Source organism: Hippopotamus amphibius, chromosome 8 (genome assembly GCF_030028045.1).
Source record: "Hippopotamus amphibius kiboko isolate mHipAmp2 chromosome 8, mHipAmp2.hap2, whole genome shotgun sequence".
Classification (NCBI taxonomy): Eukaryota; Metazoa; Chordata; class Mammalia; order Artiodactyla; family Hippopotamidae; genus Hippopotamus; species Hippopotamus amphibius.
The window spans coordinates 10768832-10792369 of NC_080193.1; the positions used below are offsets into that span (position 1 = coordinate 10768832).

General features: G+C 43.1%; 1 protein-coding gene and 2 non-coding genes across 3 annotated transcripts; 2 read left to right on the plus strand and 1 right to left on the minus strand.

The window, feature by feature from the left end:
* Positions 1 to 6871: 6871 nt before the first annotated feature.
* On the minus strand, positions 6872 to 17719 carry SIRT4 (sirtuin 4). The gene is made up of 5 exons (XM_057745947.1): positions 17669 to 17719; positions 13468 to 13965; positions 10257 to 10551; positions 9919 to 10132; positions 6872 to 7286 (listed from the first exon to the last, which is right to left on the minus strand). The coding sequence occupies exons 2-4, from the start codon at positions 13962 to 13964 to the stop codon at positions 9980 to 9982; spliced, it is 945 nt and encodes a 314-aa protein (XP_057601930.1). The 5' UTR covers position 13965; positions 17669 to 17719; the 3' UTR covers positions 6872 to 7286; positions 9919 to 9979.
* A 2949-nt stretch (positions 17720 to 20668) lies between these two features.
* Positions 20669 to 20809, plus strand: LOC130859768 (U4 spliceosomal RNA). The gene has a single exon (XR_009055311.1). It is a non-coding gene; the product is annotated as a U4 spliceosomal RNA (small nuclear RNA).
* Positions 20810 to 21479: 670 nt separating this feature from the next.
* On the plus strand, positions 21480 to 21620 carry LOC130859767 (U4 spliceosomal RNA). The gene has a single exon (XR_009055310.1). It is a non-coding gene; the product is annotated as a U4 spliceosomal RNA (small nuclear RNA).
* Positions 21621 to 23538: the final 1918 nt, after the last annotated feature.

The following is a 23538-nucleotide window of genomic DNA, read 5'->3' on the forward strand; positions in this document are numbered from 1 at the left end:
CAAGAGAAGTTAAGTCATTTGCCCGAGATCACACAAATGGCAGAGTCAGGGTTTGACCAGATCTGCCTGCTTGGCAATGCCCGAGCTCTTAACCACTAAGTCACTCGGCCCAGTTTCTCTACAAAGATTTATGACTACACTGGCACTGAAATTCACCAGAGAGAGTGGGACAGGGCATAGAAGGGAACTGAATTGGAAAAGCAAAGATGAGAAAGGGCAATATGGCCTATGAGGAGCCACATCTGAGCAGTTTTAAACCAGTGGAGGCTGACAGAATACACCCTGCTGGGCGTATGGTGGGCGACAAAGGAGTGTGTGAGGAGTTATTTTTGGCCCAATTCCTCCTTCATTTCATTCATCCATTCAATGACTCTTGAATACTCACTCTGGGCCAGACACTGTACAAAATGCTGAAGATACAGTGTATTTGGGACTGGCCTGAACACAATGTTTTATTGTTAGTAGCTGCCTTCAGTTTAGTCTTCTCTGAGACTTTTTTTTCTCGCTTGTTAAACTGGCATATGCTACATAACATATGCTATGTTCTATGCCCCAGACTGTGCCAGACATTTTGCACAATTACCTCGTCATCCTCATAACAGCTCTATAGTTGAAGGTATTATTAGCTCCCCATTTTACAGATGAGGAAACTGACTCAAAAAGGCAAGTGATTTGTCAGAGTTCACCCTCTCATTGATGGCATAGCTGAGATTGGAACCCAAATCTGGATAATTGAGAGGAAAAGTGCCATCACACCACGAATTTGCTGAAGGCAGAGTGAGGTGTCTTAATCACTTTTGTACCCCTGTCTGCCTGATGGTGTACTTGATACATGGGGCACTCATTACATAATTGCTGAATGAAGTGCTGGTCATCAGCGCTCAGGATCTTTGGCCAGGCCAGAACAGGACTCTTTTCAAATGCAAATTCATCAAACTTAGGTTGAATGGCTATTCTTTTTTTTTTATTATTATTGGAATACAATGAATGGCTATTCTATACCTACTGTGCTACAGCATGATTGCAAGGGATATACGATGTTCTTAATTTATTTATTTACTCGGCTGTGTGTAGGATCTTTAGTTGCGGCATGTAGGATCTAGTTCCTCCACCAGGGACCCAACGGCGCCTGCGCATTGGCAGCACGGCACGGCGTCTTAACCACTGGACCACTAGGGAAGTCCCAGGCATACACAATTGTTAGACCTGTCATCAGCCTTCAAAGAACTGTAAAGGTTAAAAACATCTTTCTTCAATGGAAGGAAACTGCAAGCCCCTGTTTAGATGGAAGGAAAATAAGATTTTAGGGGACTGTTGCTTATTTCCATTTTTTTTCGGTTGATAACAGAGAGAGAAGAGAGTCACTCGAGGACTCAAGCTGGCCTATAAAAATATCCTCTGACGTAAAAACCTACATCTTTTTTAATTATCCCAGGGCTTGAGGGAGAGAGAACAAATTCCTTTAACAATCTTTTAATCCTGCAGGTGCTCAATACAGGAAACGGAATACGGGAAACACTGGCACAGGGGGGTGAGATGATTTAAATGAAGAAATAAACTGGACCGAGAGTAATGCGATGTCGCGGTTACGTATATCCCAGAAGCCACAGTATCTTCACAGCGCTTAGCACAATGCACACGCTCATTAAATAACTGTTCGACGGAGCTACAGCGGCAACGATTCGCCTCAGTTGAGGAGAAACCACGCGTCTATGTTGCCCTTTTCGGGTCACGTGACCGTGCGCGCCCAATCCTGTCAACCTGCCGGCCACACTCCAGGGATGGAGGATTTCGGAGTAGGAGATGTGATTGGGTATTTTATGGGCACGTGACTCTCAGCCGACCAGCGGCCCCGCCCCCAGCCTACCTCCGCTCTTCCCGGGCTCAGGCCCCGCCCCTCTCACGTGTGGTGGAGGGAGAGAACCGGCGCATGCGCAGTGGTTGGCGTCCTCGGGAGGTGGGGCCGGTTACGGTTTTCCAGAACCTGGCAGGGAGAACAGTGTGGGCGAGTCCGGGGTGAAGAGAGGGTGAACTCGTGTCCGTGTGAGGTTGGGGCCAACTTTTCTACCGTGCGCTTCCCTCTCTGGGTCTCTCGCTCCCTACACACGCGCCCCTCTTCCCCGCCAGCTGCCTCTGCTAGTTTCCGGCTGGTACCTCCTCCGTTGCTTTGATCTTGGGGAGGCGCCGAGGGGGCCAGGAAAGCGGGGTGCAGGAAATCAAAATGGGACGAAAAGGAGGATCGGCCAGGCAGAGAGGCGAGTGAATTTTGGACGAGCCAAAGGCCTCTGGGGCGTCCCAAGGTTCTCGCTAGTGTCCCCCACCTTCAAGAGAAGAAAAGGTGAAGGAATTTGCAGTTGTGACTATGTTTTTGTATTTGTTATTGCTTGCGTTTGGAACGATCTCCCTCTCCCCGTTTGGTGATGGCCCGTTCATGTTTTAGGACTTACCTGGGGTCGCGTCTGAACGTTTCTTGAGCCTTGCCCTTCTTCCTTCTCAAGTACAGTTGCTTTAGTTACCTCACCCGATTTCGAGAACATTCAAAAGAGAGAGCGAGCTCAGACCTGGACAGATTGGCTTTGATTACTGTCCTGGTCACTTTAGGTGACGTTGGGCAAGTTACATAAGTTCTCTGAGAATCAGTATCCCCATCTTTCAAAAGAAATAACAGCTCGGATCATAGGGTTGTGGGAATTAGGTGAGTCAGTGTGTTTAAAATGCTTCCTACGGTGCTTGCTGTAAATGTTCAATAAATACTATTTGCGAAAGAAAAGGAAGGTTACCCTTTTTTTTTTTAAACTTTTTGAATGAAAGATTTTTAAAATTCTATAGTGCTTTACAATTTTCAAAAGTTTTACACAGATAATTTCATATAATCCCATAATAACCCCCTTTTTTTTAACCTCCTACCCCTATATTGCCCTTCCCCCACTTCCATCTCCCCACTGGTAATCACTCGTTTGTTCCCTGTATCTGTGAGTCTGCTGTTTTGTTTTATTGACTAATTTGTTGTATTTTTTAGATTCCACGTGTGATGTCATACAGTATTTGTCTTTCTCTGACTTATTTCACTGAGCATAATGCCCTCCAAGTTCATCCATGTTGCTGCAAATGGCAAAACTTCTTTTTTATGACTGAGTAGTATTCCATTGTGTGTGTGTATGTATATATATATATATATATATACCACATCTTCTTTATCCATTCATCTATTGATGGACACTTAGGTTGTTTCCATACCTTGGCAATTGTAAATAATGCTGCTATGAACATTGGCGTGCATGTATCTTTTTGAATTAATGCTTTTGTTTCTTTCAGATATATATTCAGGAGTAGAATTGCTGGGTCATATGGTAGTTCTATTTTTAGTTTTTTAAGACATTTCCATACTGTTTTCCACAGTGGCTGCACCAGTTTACATTCCCACCAACAGTGTAGGAGGCTTCCCTTTTCTGGAAAAATATGCTTTATTTTCTTTGGAAAGGCTTTATTATAGCGAGCAAAGCTTGGCTTTTGTAAATTTTTTTTTTTTAAGACAGATATGCAAAAAGGAAAAGTAGCTCTGGAGGAGATCCCTGGGAGTTTACTCAAAGGAGTACTCAATAGGAGACAAAGGTTTGGCAGATAGGATGCTTCCCCTCCCACTCCTCCCACATCCTAGTGATAATGGCTGATATTTGCTTACTGTGTCAGGCACTGTGCTGTGAGCTACACATGCATCATTACCTTGTTCAATCTTCATAACCACCCTATGAGGTAGCTCCTGTTATCCTCATTTATAGATTAGATAAGACAACTTGTCTAAGTTCACCTAACTACTAAAGTAGCAAGACAGTGTTGGAAATCCAAGTCTGTCTGTTTTCTAAGAGTTTCAATGCCATGGTATATTCCTTTTCTAGTAAATTGAGAAGAAGAAAAAAAACCCACTCTGCTTTCTTAAGGATGACTTTAATTTTTTTTTTCTTCATGAAGTGGAATTGATCTGTTTTGTGACATAAAAATTAAGGGAACAATCTGGAGCTCAGAGCACCACATTGAATCTCAACAGGAATAATGTATCTGGAATTAACTGTTGTATCTGGTGACAACCTTTGCTATTCCTTGGAGCAGGGGGACCAACTCATCTTGGTTTTAGCACTGCAAGTCCTGCATCAGGAAAACCCCTCAGTACTGGCCAATCTGGGATGGCTGGTCACCCTACCTAGGAGTGTTGAATTTCCTTTGTGTCCTGACTTTGATCCTCTCAGGAAACATTTGGCATTCACTGAAGACTGACCTTTATGCATGCCCAAGCATCTCTTGTGGGATTAACTCTTAATAAGTAAGCTGACATGTTGTAAAATACTTCGCAGAGTCTGAACCACTGGATTGCCAGGGAAGTCCCAACAAATGCTATTATTTAAGGGAGAGCTGAGAGGATGTTCAATTTATGACAGCATGAAAGAAGGAATATGAGTTAGTGGGAAGGAGATTTTGAGTATTCTGTACTTGTCTTCATGACTTCTACTTACTAAAACTGTGATAGCAGAGCAGTTGTGGAAGCAACCAGGAAGGAGATGACTGAAAGTCACAGCCAAAGCTGGGCATATGCAGTTACAGCCGTGTAACCAGGGCAGTGACAAGCTGATAGCACCCACTAGTAGAAGTCTGTTATTCCAACCAAGGGCACTTACAGCAGATTAGGTACTGCCGTAGTCTTAGAAAACAAAAAAGATGTGAAGTAGGGACTTCCCTGGTGGAGCAGTGGTTAAGAATCTGCCCGCCAATGCAGGGTACATGGGTTTGATCCCTGGTCCTGGAAGATCCCACATGCTGTGGAACAACTAAGCCCATGTGCCACAACTACTGAAGCCCGCCTGTGCCTGGAGCCGGTCCTCCACAGCGAGAGAAGCCACCACACTGAGAAGCCTGCGCACCACAATGAAGAGTAGCCTCTGCTCGTCACAACTAGAGAAAGCCTGCGCAGCACTGAAGACCCAGCACAGCCAGAAAACAAATTAATTATTTTTTAAAAAAAGATGTAGGGACTCCCCTGGTGGTCCAGCAGTTAAGACTCTGAGCTCTCAATACAGAGGGCCAGGGTTTGATCCCTGGTCAGGGAACTAGATCCCATAAGCAGCAACGAAGATCCTGTGTACTGCAACTAAGACCCAGTGCAGCCAAATAACTAAATATATATATATTTAAATAGGTAACATTAGCCTTTCATTTTATTTATTTATTTATTTAATTTATTGGCTGTGTTGGGTCTTTGTTGCTGCGCACGGGCTTTCTTTAGTTGCTGCGAGCGGGGGCTACTCTTCATTGTGGTGCGCAGGCTTCTCATTGTAGTGGTTTCTCTTGTGGAGCACGGGCCCTAGGCACGTGGGCTTCAATAGTTGTGGCACATGGGCTCAGTAGTTGTGGCTCACGGGCTCTAGAGTGCAGGCTTAATAGTTGTGGCACATGGGCTTAGTTGCTCCGTGGCATGTGGAATCTTCCCAGGGCAGGGCTTGAACCCGTGTCCCCTGCATTGGCAGGCGGATTCTTTACCACTGCGCCACCTAGGAAGTCCTAAATAAATATTTTAAAAAATAATAATAATATAAAAAAAATTTTTAAAAAAGATGTAAAGTAAGGAGACATGAGAAGCATCAGCTTCAGGAAATACCAGGTTCCACTTGAGACAATTTTTTTGCATAAAATTCCATCTCAGGAGGAAACATGAACAAAACAAACATTCCTAAGGCCCTCAAGACTCGGTTTCATGAATCATGCCAGCATTAGGTGATGAAAGAGCCTGCCTTTCCTCCCTCGCAGCCTAACCTGCCTCCACTGCCCACATTTTAACCATTCCTGGCCAGGTGTACTGTTGGCTTCTACTTCTACTTCAGGATGACTTCCTTCTAACTATAGTCTTCAGACAAGTAGGAAGCATTGTTGTCTAAGAGACCTGGGAGGAAGATCTACTCGGATTCTCGTCCTGGCTCTGAAATGACGTACTGTGGCCTTAGGTAAGTCTGGATCTTAGTTTCCTCAAAACTAAAACGAAGGGGGGAATGGACTAAATTTTCTCTCCTGTCATTCCATGCATGACTCTGTGACATTTTCTGGTAAAGAATGAGGGTTCGGGAGATAATATCCCCTGCAAGCCACTTGAGAACAAAAGGTTGTATCTTTGTAGACTTAGTACCTAAACCCAGTGTTGGTCAGTAACCATTTATGAGATTGTGGGTAGGACTGGCTTGGGATTCAAAAGACCCACACTTGAATGCAATGATTGGTGGTACCGACTTCGGGTAACTGAGCAAATCTGGTTCAGAGCACCTTAGCCTCCCTATCTGCAAAAAAAGCTGGAGTGAGATTTACAACAGCCTCACACCTCTTCAGAATTAATGAATGGCTATGAACGAACCTACAGTTGTGCAGGTGAAAAGAACTCTTTGTGTTTTCAAGATCTTGGGTTATCCTAGTTAACTGAAATTTGCTTCCTAGGCAGATGCAGGATGAACATGTATTGCTTGCCCTAATTTTAGACAAAAGACTACCCAGAATAGGCTGTGAATCTTTCATCCGCTTCACTTTTTGATGAGACTGTGCAGAAACCTTTAGCCTGCAACAGTGATTCTCTCTGGCTAACACAGTAATCAAACAAGTCTTGCTGCTTCCCTCAGCAGAAACAAATCAATTTAAGAACCCACTTGGGAATTCACTGTTTCCTCTCTACAGACCAGGTTCAAGGCCGGTCTCATTGTGGCAGCTGAAATCAAGCAGAAATCCTTAGAGAACCGTGTCATAAAGCCACATTCACTTTTAGCTGATTAAAAAATATAAAAGTACATCCCACACACCTAATCTGCTATTAAAAAAGATGATTCCAAAGGAAAAAAAAAAGATGATTCCTTTATTGCTTGGTTTATAAAAAATTTATTCATACCACTGTTCATCTTTTTAAAAAAATATATCAAAATGGTTCAAAGGCATTTAACCATTCGGAACTATAAATTAAGTCATTTCCTTCCCCCCTTACCCACAACATTAAGTGAGGTCCCTAGGTTAGCACTCCGGAGGTACATATTTCCTGGGCTATTTCTTCTGCCTGATGAGATAAAAAGGGAGAGAAAGCAGTTTTCCTATCCAAAGAAGCTGCGGCTTTGAAAAGGTCCTTCTTCAGCCTGAAGATATTCACCCCTGGGCTCTGAAACCAGGTTCAGAAATGCGCAGGCAAAGATGTTGGTTTGCTGCCCTCTGCAGGCTACGGTTGGTAAGCCTGGATCAGTTAGAGGAAGCCAGGATGAATCCTTAGGGATCTGAAAAGAAATGAAACAAGTTAATGCCAAAATAAGCTGCCAGTGGGGTAGAGGAAATGATTGTGTGTATCAGTCTACCAGTCAAAAAACCATAGTATTTCGGGCATGTCACAATGGCCACTCTGTACTGTTAGGTGAAAACAGGATGTAATAAAACACTGTACTGCTTGATTCAACTTTTGTAAGAACAGATTTAGATTCATTTATACCAGAATGTTAAATTTTGGTTATCTCGGTGGTTAGATTATGGGTAATTTGTATTAAAATCCTTTTTACTTGTCTGTATCATCTAAACTTTCTATAATAAATAATAGGAAACTAGTTAAAAAGTGATTGTGCCTTAGGACTTCCTAGGTGGCACAGTGGGTACGAATCTGCCTGCGAATGCACGGGACACAGGTTTGAGCCCTGCTCTGGGAAGATCCCACATGCCACAGAGCAACTAAACCCGTGTGCCACAACTATTGAGCCTGTGCTCTAGAGCCTGTGAACCACAACTATTGAGCCCATGTGCCACAACTATTGAAGCCCATGCACCTAGAGCCCGTGCTCTGCAACAAGAGAAGCCACAGCAATGAGGAGCCCACGCACCACAATGAAGAGTAGCCCCTGCTCTCATCAACTAGAGATAAGCCTGTATGCAGCAATAAAGACCCAACGCAGCCAATAAATAAATAAATTTTTTTAAAAAGTGATTGTGCCTTAAATAGATAATCAACAAGGACCTACTGTTTAACACAGGGAACTCTATGCAATACACTGTAATAACCTAAATGGAAAAAGAACTTGATAAAGAATAGGTACATGTGAAATCGGGGGTCGGGGGGGTGGAATGAATTCAGAGATTGGGATAGCCATATATACATTACTAATAAGAAAAAAAATCAAATTGTACACTTTAAATACATGCAGTTTATTGTATGTCAAAAAAAAAGGATACATGTATATGTGTAACTGAATCACTCTGCTGTACACTTGAAACTAATACAGCATTGTTAATCAACTATATCCACTATAAAATAAAAATTTTTTAAATTAAAAAAAAAATTAAGTGGTAAAACAAAAAAACCCACTAAAATTCCTTTTACTAACTCTTTCTCAAGATATAGGTACTCTGTTTTATCCATCAAGTTTCAAATTAAAATATTCTTTTTCATTAATTTTTTTTTGTTGTTTTTAACAACCTGGACAATTTTGAGATTCATATTCCTACATCATGTTTCAAAAATTATTTTTTATTTTTATATAATATATTCATATTATATTTGTGTCTGATGACTACAATAGAGGTAGCCATTGTGTGACACACTCTGCAATATCTCTTTTCAATATAATGTTCCCCTATATTCAGGGATTTTTTCCCCCATGTGATCATATAGTTCTGAATAAAATTTAAATATTTTTGCCTCCAAAAAAAAAAAAGTGTGCCAAGGGGACTTCTTGGGTGCCAGCAGTGTTCTGTTCCTTAATCTAGATGCTCTACATCTTCATCAAGCTGTCCACTCGTGATGGGTGCAAGTCTCTGTATGTACAGTATACTTCAATTAAAATGGTTTTTAAAAAGTGGTTGTATAGGAACTCTCACACATTGGTGGGAATGCAAAATTGTACAGCCACTTTAGAAAACATTTTGGCAGTTTCTTACAAAACTAAATATATTTTTATCATATGATCCAGCAATCTCACTCCTTGGTATTTAACCCAAATGAGTTGAAAACTTACATCTACACAAAAACCTCCACCTGAATGTTTATAGTGGCTTTACTCATAACTGCCAAAAAGTTGGAAGCAACCAAGATGTCCTTCAGTAGGTAAACGATAGATACCGTGTTAGTGAACAGGGGCAAGGAGTGTATGCACTTTCTGCTCAATTCTGCCGTGAACCTCAAACTGCTCTAAAAAAATAAAGTCTTTTTTTTTAAACTGGCTATACTCTTCTGGGAATATATTAAAAACTATTGAATTGCATGCAATAAATAAGTGAACTGTATGATATGTGATTTATATCTCAAAGCTGAAAATAAAAGCTGTTGTATTTTTTTAAGTGGTTGTACTCATATGTGAAGATATCAATAGACATAAAGTACTGACACATGCCACAATCTGGATGAAGCTTGAAAACATTATGCTAAGTGGAGAAGCCAGACATAAAAGGTGACATACTTTATGAAATGTCCAGAATACGCAAAAACAGAAAGCAGATTAGTTGTTGTCAGGGACCAGGGGGTGGGGAATGGGAAATCACTGTTAATGGGTGCAAGGTTTCTTCTTGGGATGATGAAAATGTTCTGGAATTAGTGGAGATTAATGTACAACTTTGTGAGTGTACTAAAAACACGTTAATTAGATACTTTTAAAGTGTACTTTTAAAGGGTGAACTTTATGGCCTAGGAATTGTATCTCAGTAAAGCTGGGGGAAAAGGCAATGGCAGATTTTGAAACATTGTCTTAAATAGCTATGTGCCTAGAATTCGAAAATCATAGTCTTTCAAACAATATAACTTTATGCACATTAAAAAAAAATAGTTTTAATTAAGAATGGCCATACATTAAGAAGCCTAGAACTGTCTCTCTTTTGTCAGTGCTCTCAGTTGAGTGGAACTGGAATCTGGTATATGTGAAGGCATTTTACCATTAGCAGCAGAATTCAAGTGAAAGTCCCAGTTTCCATCTTGGGGAACATCAGCCTGTGGTCAGCGTGGGTCTATTAAAGGCAGCAACTCTCCGCAACGAGAATCCAGTTTCAGACAGGCCAAGTCATCTGACCTTGTGGGCCCGATGTTCAGTATTGCAATCGGCAGCTTCTTCTCCCGGGCAGTGAGGATGAACCTGTAACCGGAGTACACCTGTGGCGGCAGAAGACACAGGTAAGAGCTCTCAAGAGGCAGGAAGAGGCTCCCAATAGGGAGCCTCTCCAGGGCTCCCCAGCCCGCAAAGGGGACATTACCACCCCGACACCAAGTCAGTTACCTGCAAGGACGATCCCACCACCAGGAGGGAGTCGGCTTCTTTGACCCGCTTGTGCACAAAATCAACCGTGTCAAGATTCACCATGTCCCCGAAGAAGACGACGTCTGGTTTCAGGGGGCCACCACATCGAGAGCAAGGCGGGACCCGGAAGCTCTGTACCTGCTCCTCGGTGAGAAAGACGTCGCCATCTGGAGCCAGGCCATGGGCCTCGGCACTCCAGGTGGGGTTCAGGACTTCAAACCGCTCCTGCAGCACCCGGCGGGGAGTCTGCTCACCGCAGTGCAAGCAGAGGACCCTGAAACCAGAGAGGAAGCCAACTGTGCTGCGAAGGCTTGAAACTGCCGAAGACCTTTCATCCCTAACCATCTCCAGCTCCTCTGTCACCACTTTCTTTCCCTGACACCCACTGTTTCCCCCCATTTTATTAATACCTTTTCACCACCTCTTTAGCTACCACCTTCCACTGCCAACCTTCTAGAACAACGTGCACTGTCTCCTTACTACACACTCCCTGCTTCAGTCTTCTGCTAGCTCACTTGTATCCTTAACATGTCTGCAAAGGCTTTACCAAATAATTTCCTTAGTGCCAAAGCCAGGGTTTTTTTCCACTCCACCCTCTGCTCTAATCGTTTGTTTTAACTGTCGCGGTCCACCACCATCTTCTCTTTAAAACACTTCCCCAGGAGTTCCCCGGTGGCCTAGTGGTTAGGATTCTGGGCTTTCACTGCCATGGCCTGGGTTTAATCCCTGGTCAGGGAATTAAGATCCCACAAGCCATGTGGCCAATCAAACAAACAAAAACCTTTGAAACAGTGGGTGTCAGGGAAAGAAAGTGGTGATGGAGGAGCTGGAAATGGATGGGGGTGGAAGGTCTTCGACAGTTTTGTGTCTCCCTAGATTAGCTGGCTTCCTCTCTGGTTTCAGGGTCCTTTGCCCACTGCTCTGTGCCCACTGCCCAGAACAGTGCCTGCACGCAGGAGATGCTCGCTGAATAGCTGTTGAAAGAAAAATGGAAGTTGGTTCCTCCTCTGCTCCTCTAGCCTCCAGCCTGTTTTCCTTCCACTTTCTCACCCTGGGGCCTCTCTGTGGTCACTACTGCAGTGCCTCTGTGCTGATGGGTTTCCTCCTCTATACAGGACTCCACTCCTGCTCTCTCCCCCAAACTCTAGTCCAAGTCTCCTTGACGGTTCTGTCAAACTTAACTATCGTCTTCAACCACCCTCCCAACTTCTCCATCACAATCTTTCCTAGTTTCTTAGGCTGAAACCCTTGGAAAAAAACTTGTTGCTCAGTTTCCTCTCTTTGCTCTCTATCTAGTCAACCATTAGATTGTGCTGGCTTTTTTAAAAAAACTTAAAAGCCTCCTATGAAATGACAAGACGGATTTGTTTTAAAATATTTAAGAAGAGATGGAGGGGACTTCCTAGGTGGCGCAGTGGTTAAGAATCTGCCAGCCAATGCAGGGGACACAGGTTCAATCCCTCCTCCAGGAAGATCCCACATGCTGCGGAGCAACTAAGCCCGTGCACCACAACTATTGAGCCCATGTGCTGCAACTACTGAAGACCATGCGCCTAGAGCCCATGCTCGGCAATAAGAGAAGCCACAGCAATGAGGAGCCTGCGCACCATAATGAAAAGTAGCCCGCGCTTGCCACAACTAGAGAAAGCCCATGTGCAGCAATGGAGACCCACCCCAGCCAATAAATTAATTAATTAATTTTAAAAAAGATGGAGAGGAAGGATAAAGTAGACGATAAAATCGATAAAACTTTGAATCTGGGTGATAGTATGTGGGAATTCATCATACTACTCTCTCTCATCCACATATTTTGTGGATGTTTGAACTTTTCACCCTGGAAAAAAAAATTTAATGGGTCCATAGCCATCCCTGGTTCTCTCATCCCCTGATGCCACCTTAGTCTGAGTCTTTCTGGCTGACCTCCCTGAGCCACTCTCTCTAATCCTGTCCAGCCTTCCTCAAATGCTATTTTTATCATACTGCTTTCTTGTTCAGAAACCACTAACAGTCCCCTTTGGTCTCTCACAACACACGCAAATTGCACTGCATGATTTTCAAATGCATCCAGGATTTGGGTCTAGCCTTCCCAGACAATCTGATTTCATGCTAGTCTCCAAGGAGACCAGGCCAGACTCTACAAGTTCCCTTCATTTGGAAGGCCCTCTTTCCCCTCCTTTGCCTAGTCAGACCAGAGCTATTTTCCAGCCTCGCCTCACCTCACCCATAATAGCTTTCCTCTTTACTAACGCTGTTTCTCTGAACCTGTAAAACACGTCTCTCAAGGACCACACAATTTAACAATCACGTGTGGAGTGGTTTGTCGTTAAACCTGTTATTTTGGGGTCTCCCACCAAATGGATTACAAAATTCTCGCATATAAAGCAGACCACGTTTTATATTTTGGTTTTGACCCCTACACCAGCAAGTAGCACACCAGCACACACCACGTGTTGCAGGCACCCAGTAAATATTTTACGATTGTCAGACTGATTTCAGTACTCAGAGGACAATCTCTGGGCCTTAAAGATAAGGAAATGGTCTCCAATTAGCTACAAGTTACTGCCAAGGCTACATATGTTCATTTCATCAACATTTACTGGGTTCTAGCTTTATGCATATTTATTGGTCCAGGCTATCCTGTGATCTATGTGTCTAGGCACTGGAGACCCAGCAGTTTGTAGCATATGCCCTTGGTACTCTGCTTGTAGTTCCCTGGGGACACTCGGAGGCCACCTGCCCACAGTTCTCTTATAAGCAGCTTCCTGTGTCTCTCCTTGTTTAGGGAGTTCTCTGGCTATGGAAGCCTTCTCTGGAGGAACAGAGTCAGTGTTAGGGAGTTAATTCTCCCAGAGTGACCTTTATCCAATGAGGGATGGGAGACGGTGGATAAACGCCTTGGCTCCCTTGATTTTCAGTGAGGCAGTTCCGAAGCTGCTCTACAGTCAGAGGGCCCCTGACAGGCTTGAGCCCCAGCTGCCCCAGGCAGTAACCCATTCATTCATGAAAGCTTTCCCTGGCTTTCCCACCTTCCCCGTTTCACTTCCCCTTTCCCTCACTGAATCTGATCAACTCCAAAGTAAACAACTCCATTTCCTCGTGGTCTCGGGAAGACAACAGTGATGAGGACGGCCAAGGTCCCTACTCTTACGGAGCACACATCTCTGCATTCACACTTTAGGCGTTCCTGCACCTGTGCATGCATCCGTGGAGTTCCGTCAGGCGCTGACTCCCCGCTTTGGTATGCAAGGCGTCCACATTTTGGGTCACCAACCAGTACAGCTTTCCGAGTCTCTCCCAGTTGCTCAAAGCCCAGTGTGCAGAGTTAGGCTGGTGGGAGGAGAACCGAGGCCAGCCCACAAAGTTTCTCGCCCAGTACCGCTGGCGGATTGGCGCGCTCCGGAGGAAATCCCCATGTTGGATGGGCCTCCGGTCCGTGCGGGCATAAAGCCCCACCTTTTCTGACCTGTAGTCTGGGATCCCCGACTCGGTGGAGATTCCGGCCCCGGTCATCACTAGGAGTCTCTTGGAAAGGGTGATAAAGCGCTGTAACTCTTTGACCTTCTCAGGGTCCAGAGGAGGACTTCGTGGCACAAATAACTCAGCAGATCTGTGTGAGCACTGCTGGCTGAGGTTTGCCATCCAGAGGCCTTTTGCTGTCCTGAACGTTAACCCAAAGCTCATCTTCATTCTAGAGAAAAAAAGCATCACGTAAGAAACTGGGTTTTAAAAACCAGGGTAACCACGGGAAGCAGGGAGGGGCAAGATGGGGGAGGGGATTAAGAGTATATATATATACTATATATAAAATAAATAAGCTACAAGGATATATATAGTACAACACAGGGACTATAGCCAATATTTCATAATAACTATAAATGGCGTATAACCTTTAAAAATTATGAATCACTATGTTGTACACCTGAAACTTGGAACTAAACCTAAATTTTTGAAAATTTAATTAAAAAAAACCCCACAAAACTGATGAATGGATAAACAAAAGGTAGAGTATATAAATGAAACAAGATTAACCAAGAGTTGTTAATTGTTGAAGCTGGGTAATAGGTCCATGGTTGGGGGTTCATTATATTACCTATCTCCAAAATAAAAAAAAATGGGGGGGATTCCCCAGCTGTCCAGTGGTTAGGACTCCCCACTTTCACTGCTGAGGGTGTTGGTTCAATCCCCAGTTGGGGAACTAAGATCCCACAAGCCATGCAGGGCGGCCAAAAAAACCACAAAACAAAACTTTTTAAAGTAATTTCTTAGACGAATGTGGACTGCAGATGCCCTAGTATGCCCAGAACAGGGGAAGCAGAGAAATGCCAAAAGCCATGAGATGAAGGAAAAAAAAATCCCACCCCCCCTCAACCCCCCGCAGCATGCACGGGATCTTAGTTCCCCAACCAGGGGTTGAACCCGGCTCCTTGGCAGTGAGAGCACAGAGTCCTAACCACTGGACTGCCAGGGAATTCCCCAGAAAATGTTTATATGTTTTGAATGTTTTATGAGCTTAAGGGATATGATCAGAAAAATGAGAAGGGACTTCCCTGGCGGTCCAGTGGTTAAAACTCCACACTTCCACTGCAGGGGGGCAGGCATTCAATCCCTGGTCGGGGAAATAAGATCCCGCATGCCGTTGGGGGTGGGGGGAAGAAAAAAGAAAGGATGGAGAAGTTTTAAGAGAAGCTAAAATGTGGCAGGTTTTGCCTTAAAGATAGACAAAACTCCAATATCTGGACCGTATTAGCAATCATATAGTATTTGGAGAAAACATATTTGAAATTAAATAGAGAAAGTGAACTAGGGCAGGTAACTTTAACGTATATGTCCTCATGTTGCCCTTGATCTAGACAAAATGAAAGCAAGAGCACACAACTATCAACAGAACAGAGATAAACAAGCATTAAGCTTCACCTAAAAATGCGTAGACAAACCCTAACTAACTCTAGGCAAGCAACTAAAAAATAAAGAATTGGATGGGTAGCATTCTTATTTCCCCAAAACAGTCCATCCTAAATGGGATTTGGGAGCAGGTGACTAATGAGATTTCAGCTCAAAGCTGGAAGTTGTCAACCCAAAAGTTACCTAATAATCAGCAAACTGGTGCTCTGAAATATTTTGAGAAAGGTGACAAGAGCCAACAGCGTGCTACTGAGAAATGGCTGGGGAACAGGAATTTGTTGGCTTTGCATACAATACTGTCCTCTGGAAGATAATATCTAGGTATGAGAAAAATGTAGTGGAGAGGAGTATAGGTTTTTACCTAACAAGTGTCAACTATAAATTGGAACTTGCCATCTGCCTGTACAAGAATTAAATCACTTTGTGCTGCTGTAGCTACTGACCTTCCACATCCCCTGAAGGGAATTCAGGGTGGAGACCAGGAATGAGGCACTCTGTGCTTTGGAGGATGGGCGGAACATGTCCTCAGATAGATGTTTTCAGGAGCTGATTTTATTGAGCCCAACCCTTGCATCTCCTCATATCTAGAAAAGCACTATATCCCTACATGGTGACGTCTGCTCCTCGTGACGAGCAGAAACCCCCTACAAAAAAATGTGTTTGATTGCATGTACTCCTCCTTTACCAAGAATATATATATACTAATCTTCCCCCCTGCCTCTTTGGAACAGCTTCTCAGAGCTATCTGGGATGCTCTCTCCCGGGTTGCAGTCCTAACTTTGCCCCAAATAAACTCAACTCGCAACTCTCATGTTGTGCATGTTTTTAAGTCGACACAAGAAAGCTATCCAACCAGACCACACTACTGCCAGTGGTGAAGTCCATACTTATGAGAACAACCTACTTATAATGAATTAATCACTCACCTCAATACCTGGAAGGATAGCCCCCAAATAAACAAGAATATCTTTCATTAGAAAGGTACAGCCCCCTTACCCCCACAGATACCTAGAGTGGATTTATAATCTTGCTCTGTAATCCAAATCAACCTTTGGTAAAGTCTGGAAGGGTATGAGCTCAGCATCTCATAACTCAAGGATGTATTGAATACTGGAGCCCCAGGCTTAGAGAAAAAATTGACCTTTGCCAGGGATGTGTTGGTAAACTGGCTTCCCCTTTACCCTCCCCCTCAAAAAAAGATAAAAGAAAATAATCCCATCACAGCTGGTTTCAGGCTACCAATGGTTTCTATTAACAACTGGCTGGTAAATTCCCAAATATTTAACAACCGGCCCTCACCAGTACAAACTGATTCCACACCCTCCTGGGTCCTTTGAAATCCAACCTGAAACAACAGGCCTACCTTTTTATTATCTTTTTAATAATGTTTTGGTCAAGAATTTCTACTACATTCCATAAAATAAAACTTTGTCCTCATACTAGACTGTTTCCTAAGAGCCCAAGCCAATTCTGTCTTCCTTATCTCCTAAGAAACTACAGCCAGAGCTCTCCTATGCTGTGGCCATCAGATGGAAATTAACTATGGCTGGCAAATCTGCCAAGGCTTTCTGCATCCAAGGGAAACTGTATATTTTGGTTTCCTAAAAAAAAAAAGTGTGTGTGTGTTGGGGGGGAGCTCTAAAAAATAAAGTCTATTTTAAAAAGGAGGGAGGTAAACTAAAAATTTGACAAGGCAGAATTCTAGCAAAATATAAGGCTATTCTGTCTCTCTCAGTAACACCTGACTGGTCAGGACTGAATTTCTTATAAACTTCAAAAAGTTAATGGTTTACCTCAATATCTTTTAAGTTCCTTAATAACTCATTGTTAATCTATGACTACATCTAAAGATGTCTCTATTAGAGGAATTCATTTATATTTTTAGTTAAAGCATCCCTTGGGGGACTGTGTGTCCCATAAACCTACTTCTCATTTTACAAATTAGAATTATATTATTTCTTCATAAACTAAAGAAGCACATTTGAGTTCCAGTTTAGTTGATGAAACTGTTGCTCAGACTTTTCAGGATTTTGATTCTACCAATGTAATTAAGCACATGCATACCTTTTATTCTATTTCCCCCATATTTTATTAGTTTACCCTCAGTTGCAAATAGGGCTGCTTGGACATGGTGAAGAGTAGTGAGACCTGGCAAGACATCCTACCCCAGCCTTTCTAGCTGTAAAAACAAGGCCTTTACATAGTATTTGATAAAATGCAGAAATTCTCTAGTGCCACGCATCCCATATGTAAACATTATTTTACGCTGGGCTTTCCAGATCTGGGATCAGGACCCCGACTTCTTCCTGACATTCCACAGTAACACGTGAACAGCTAAACAGATAATCCCCCGATTCCGGAGGGCTGGGGAATCCCTGCCGAAAACACGATCTAGTAGAACAGCTGCTCTCTCCCAGGTCCCACCAAAGGGCAAAGAGGAGAAATGGAATCCACAATTTCTAGAAACCTGCAGCCCGCACAGAACTCACCTTTCACAGCTTAAGGGACACCACGCCCGACAGTGGGACTGACTGGCTATATTTGCATTTTGGGAAATGTAGTTCATGAAGCTGAAATGATGCAAGAAAAACTACAAGTCCCACAACCCTCTGGGCTTCAAGGTTGTGGGGCCTAGTAATGCCCCCTGTTGGCCTTTTCTGGTCAGAGGCTTGGAACCCTGTGCCGCTGTCTCCTAAACCATCATCTCTTTGAGAGAGAAGCGGCTAGAGCTTGGACGCCAAAGTCCTGAGTGCAAATAAACCTCCAAGCAGCGCTAACTTAGAAATTCATTCTCTTTTTAGAAGCTTTAGTAATGGATCTAGGTTTGACTCATCCTCAACTTCGGTGTTTACGATCCTTTCCACTCTTCGAAACGGAATCAAGTTCCCACCTTGCAGAGAGGTGTGAAGAAATACATCCACAAACATCTGAAAAACTGATGTTTTTACAGTTAAAATGAACAATTAAAGAGAAATATATTATATAGGGACTAATGTGTTTAGCCACGTGGCTTCTCCAATTTTACATCTCGTCTTGGGTTTTTATTAAATTAATCAACACAATGCATGGGTCTTACTCCCAGAAATTCTGATTTAATTGGTCTGGGAAGATACCTGGGCACCAAGTAGGTTTACAAATTTCACAATTGTTTCTAATATGTAGCCAATGAGAACCGTTGATCTGTAGCATCGCCTAAATAAGACATCAATTTGTGTTTTAGAACATATCAAAGGATATGTTCTAAAACTGCTAGCGTGGACCTTGAAGACCACTCGAAGGAACCAAGTCCCGCTTTTTAAAACGAAGTGAGGGAAATTCCCTGGGGGTCCAGTGGTTAGACTCCGAGTTTTCACTGCCGAAGGCTCAGGTTCGATCACTGGTCGGGGAACCAAGATACCTCAAGAGCTCTGGGCCGCCAAAAAGCAAACAAACAAACAAACAAACTGAAGCCCAGGGGAGTGGTTTGAAAGCTGGAGTCAGAGTTCGACTCTCATTGAATGCATAGAAGTAAATACTGGTAAATTAACCCAGTTCAGTAGTTTGGGAACAGTACCTCCAGCCACACCTCAAATAGGTGACTGGGCTGGGAGAATCACCTGACATGAGTCTTTTGTGCCTAGTTAACCTGACCACATTCTCTGGGAGAAAAACAAGGGTTAAAATGTAGACTGGGAACTTTTATTAAGTCAAAAAATTGTAATCCAGGATATTTTTTGCACACCTGAGTGTTTGATCAAAATGTACGGAAATGTCAAAACATGACACTACCCCCACCGCAGCCAAATTTTATTATGGAAAACTTCAGATCCACATAATTTTTCCAGTTCTCCAAGTGGAATAAGCATCATTATGAGATTGGTCAGGAACACAGGATTATTGTGCTTTTAGGCCCCAAAGAATCTCATGTTCCGGGGAGAAGTTAGCTGAGTTTTCCATTTTTCTCAGTGCTGGGAGGTCAACTGTGGAGGATGAAGTCATCCAGGACAACTGGTGAAACACAATTTCCCTTGATAGCTACTGACAGGGTGTCATGAGCCACCCAATGGAGACATTCTAAAGGGCTGAGATGTTCTTTGGATGACCCTAGTCTTTTCATTTCTCACAATTCCACTGCACCAGGAATTAATGACAAAGTCCTTGGTTGGATCAAGGTCAAATACTCTAAATTAATCAGGCCGTTAGTCTTTTCTTTTTTTCTGCTGTTTTTTCCTACCCTGCCAATTATGGCTGTGGAAAAGAAAATTAGCTACACATCAGTATCAACCGGGCCTTTTTATGTCATTTTTACATCTCATTGGTGAGTACCTAAATGTTCAGTGAGCAATACTTTGAACGCTTCATGTCTGAAATTTTTCATAATGAAATGTTAGGGGAAATGTCATTTTCTCAGAGACTACTATTTGCATCTTAATGAGCAGCAAAAAACTAAAAGTCTTTTGGAGAATATAGTTCAGAGCTGAAACGAGTTCAGACATAGGTTTCTAGTAGTTTTCCACTTGCCGAGGCAATGAGAGTGAAAGTTACCTCAAACTCATGAACTGTGGACATTTCTGTGGAAAGAGCCTTTCCTCTGAATTAAGATGTCCACAGAAAACCCTTTCGGGTTAAACATAGAATTACCACATGATCCAGAAATTCTACTTCTAGATATATGTACAAAAGAATTGAAAAGAAGGATTCAAACTGATACTTGTATGCCCATGTTCGTGGAAGCATTATTCACAAGAGCCAAAAGGAGGAAGCAACCTCCTGTCAATCAGAGAATAAATGGACAACGAAATTCCATACAGTAGAATATCAACCATAAAAAGGAACGAAATTCTGAAACATGCTACAACATGGATGGACCTTAAAAACATGCTATGAAACAAGCCAGACACAAAAGATAAAATAACGGTGTCATTCTCTTATATGAGGGACTAAGAGTTGCCAAATTCATAGAAAGTGGAATAGAGGTTGCCGGGGCTCGGGGAGAGAGGATTGGGGAGTTATTGTTTAATGGGAACAGTTTGTTTGGGATGATGAAAAAGTTCTGGAGATGTACAGTAGTGATGGTTGCTGCTGAACTGTACACTTAGAAATGGTTCAAATGGTAAATTTTATGTTATGTGTACTTTACCACAATTAAAAACAATAATAATTTTTTAAAAAACCCAATACTTTTTCAGAGGATAGTTACACCGTGAATCAGGAGCCAAGTGAAGGGCACCCTTCCACTGAGCACATTTCTCATCCTCCCCAATTCACAGTCTGAATTGTTTATTAGCATGTTCCTCCCACAATGCTTTGCCTCAGTCTCCACTTAAAAACTAAGTGAAATCAAGCAACTGAATCTTGAGAAACAGCTTATATATTTCCAAGACATCTCATATAGTTGTATAATGTTCAGCGCATTAATAAAGAAGAATTTTGCCGTGAGACCCCCAACTCACCTTTCTGTAATAGGAACCTTGCTTATTGGGAGTGATGAGTAGGGGGCGGTTTTCGTTAGCTTTGCGCAGTGGCAGTATCGTAGCCAATGAGGTTTATCCGAGGCGCGATTATTGCTAATTGAAAACTTTTCCCAATACCCCGCCGTGACGACTTGCAATATAGTCGGCATTGGCAATTTTTGACAGTCTCTACGGAGACTGAATAATGCGGTTTAATGAAAGGGTCCTTGTTTGTAAGTAGCAAGAACTTTTGGGATAGTGAATACAGTGCTTCCCGCTTTGAAGAAGCCTACCGGAATAGAATGACTGTTGATTAAGTAGCTAGCCGTGTGTTGTTTGATCTGAGTTCGGAGGAGAGTTCACCGGATGTTTGTTGTCTGTAAAGCACATACTAAGTAAGGAATGATTGCTTATGCTTGTTTTGCTACCTCTTTGTATTTATCCATCGTGAGGTGTTTGCTTTCTTATCTTAGCCACGCGAGCATCTGGGGTCTGCCAGTTTTTTGGAAGTGTGCCCTTCTGGTCCCGGCACCCACACCGCCAGGTACTTGTTATCTGTCGGCTTACTCTATGCGGGTGTTCCGGCTGCTGTTTTTTCTAGTTCGAGTCTTAACCCGATCGTCTCTGTGATGTCATGACGATTTGCATAAGATTCCCCAGCATCCCCAGCGAAGGCGCTCTCATTTCAGAAATATTAGTGTTGGACAAGAGATCATCCAACAACAAGAAGCTCCTCGCTCAGACGGACCTAAAATACAACTGCCTGCAGGGAAACGCACCGTATCCACGAACTCGCTGTCAGTTGCTCACCCTCACTGAAAAGGCAGTTGTCATCCGTGGGGGAGCGGGGTGCGTAATCAGATCCTTCAGCTTTGCGCAGTGGCAGTATCGTAGCCAATGAGGTTTATCCGAGGCGCGATTATTGCTAATTGAAAACTTTTCCCAATACCCCGCCATGACGACTTGAAATATAGTCGGCATTGGCAATTTTTGACAGTCTCTACGGAGACTGAGTATTGCTGGTTTATAAAAGAAGCTTTAGCGTATGACTTTAGAAGTTTTCTGGAACAGTTGTATTCAGTTTCTCTTGTTCGTGTGGAAAGTAAGTTGATTTCCCCGTGTGGGAAAGTTTTTTATTTTTATTTTTTTTAATAACTGTGGGATTTTGGAACTTAGTTTGTTATGTGTTTGCCGGTGCGGGTAGCGTTCGTGTTTGGAGAGGTGATGTTTCAGTTCTCTCCGTACGTGGGAGTTGCAGCCGGGAGGCTTCACGCTGTAGGAAGCATGATTTTGGTTGTAGCAGTCGCACTATGAAAGTTGACAGTTGCCAAGTGACCGAGTCCGCTTCCTTTGCCACTGAAGTGGACGAGGGCTCTTCAGAGGGTCACAAGTTCGCAGAAAGGGACGGAAATCTGAAAATATCTCATCCAAATGTTTGCTTTTAAAATGACCAGAAGCACAGTGGTTAAGAATCTGCCTGCCAATGCAGGGAACACGGGTTCGATCCCTGGTCCTGGAAGATCCCACATACCCTGGGAGAAATTAAGCCCATGAGCCACAACTACTGAGCCCGTGCTCCGCAACAAGAGAAGGCACTGCAATGAGAAGCCCACGCACCGCAACAGAGTAGCCCTTGCTGTCTGCAACTAGAGAGGGCCAGGGCTTAGCAGCAAAGACCCAAGGCAGCCAATAAACGAATGAACAAACCAATGAATTAATTAATTAAAAAATTTTTTAAAATAAAACAAACAGGAGGGAAACAGACACAGTAGAGTTGCTCACGTCCCACTGTGGAGTCCCAGGCAGAGCTGCACTTGGAACCAAGTCCCCTTACTCTTAGTGTGGTGCTGGTTTCTGCTATACCGGCTGCTTCTAGTCTTGTCCTGTTAAGGAAGGCCAGGTGTGGCCACGTACAGAAGGCCTTAGGAGTCCTATCCCTGGGAATGGCAGATCCACCCATGAAACCTTCTTCTGGCCTCTAGCAAAAGGATGTGGCTTCTAAGGGTTGAGGTGGTGGGACAGCATCTACTAGATCAAAGCACCACATGGAAAAACTGCCTTAACAGCAGATCAGACCCAGCCCGTGCTTCAGGGAGCTGACAGCTGAGAAGAGAATTCCTATACAAGTTTTTGTGTAAGCATAAGTTTTTAATTCTTACGGTTGTATAGTCAGCTGCATGTTTAGTTTTGTAAAAAGCTGATAAATTATCTTCCAGAGTGGCTTTCCATTTCCATTTTTAAAAAAAAAACATTTTATTTATTAATTTGACTGCACCAGGTCTTAGTTGTGGCATGTGGGATCTTTAGTTGTGGCATGCAAACTCTTAGTTGCGTCATGTGGGATCTGATTCCCTGACTAGGGCGAACCTGGGCCCCCTGCATTGGGAGTGCAGAGTTTTAACCACTGGACTACCAGGGAAGTCCCTCCATTTTATTTTCCACCTGCAGTTTTAAAAAATCTAGGCAAGTCCCTCTGCCCTTCATGACATTGATTTTTTGAAGAGTCCAAGACAGTTATCTTATAGAAGCCTCACATTCTGACTTCCCTGATTATGTTCCCTTTATTTCCTGTAACCAAGACCACAGCTCGATTCAATTCAACAGAACTTCAGAGATGGCACTGTGAACTTTGTATTGCATCTACCACTATAATCGATGTTGAGTTTAAGCGCCAGGGTAAAGCAGTTAACTGCTCTCTCTGTATTGTAAAAGTGCACTTTCCCCTATGTAATTAGTAATCTGTGGCATGAACAATCCTTGACATAGGAACCATTTGGTACTAAAAGTCCTTTGCTTTCCACAACCACTCCCTTAAACCACTTCCTGATCAGTCATCAAAATGTGGCTAAATAAGATAAATTAACATCATTTCTTCTCTGGAACCCAGGGTAGGTTTGCTGGGACCAGGGAATATCCTGTGTTCAGAA

Coding starts and splice junctions, on each gene's coding strand:
- SIRT4 (XM_057745947.1), bottom strand. CDS start 13,964: ATGAAGATGAGCTTTGGGTTAACGTTCAGGACAGCAAAAGGCCTCTGG. Junction 10,552..13,467: donor CTCCACGGATGCATGCACAG/GTGCAGGAACGC, acceptor CTCTGGTTTCAG/GGTCCTCTGCTTGCACTGCG. Junction 10,133..10,256: donor TGGTGGGATCGTCCTTGCAG/GTAACTGACTTG, acceptor CTGCCGCCACAG/GTGTACTCCGGTTACAGGTT.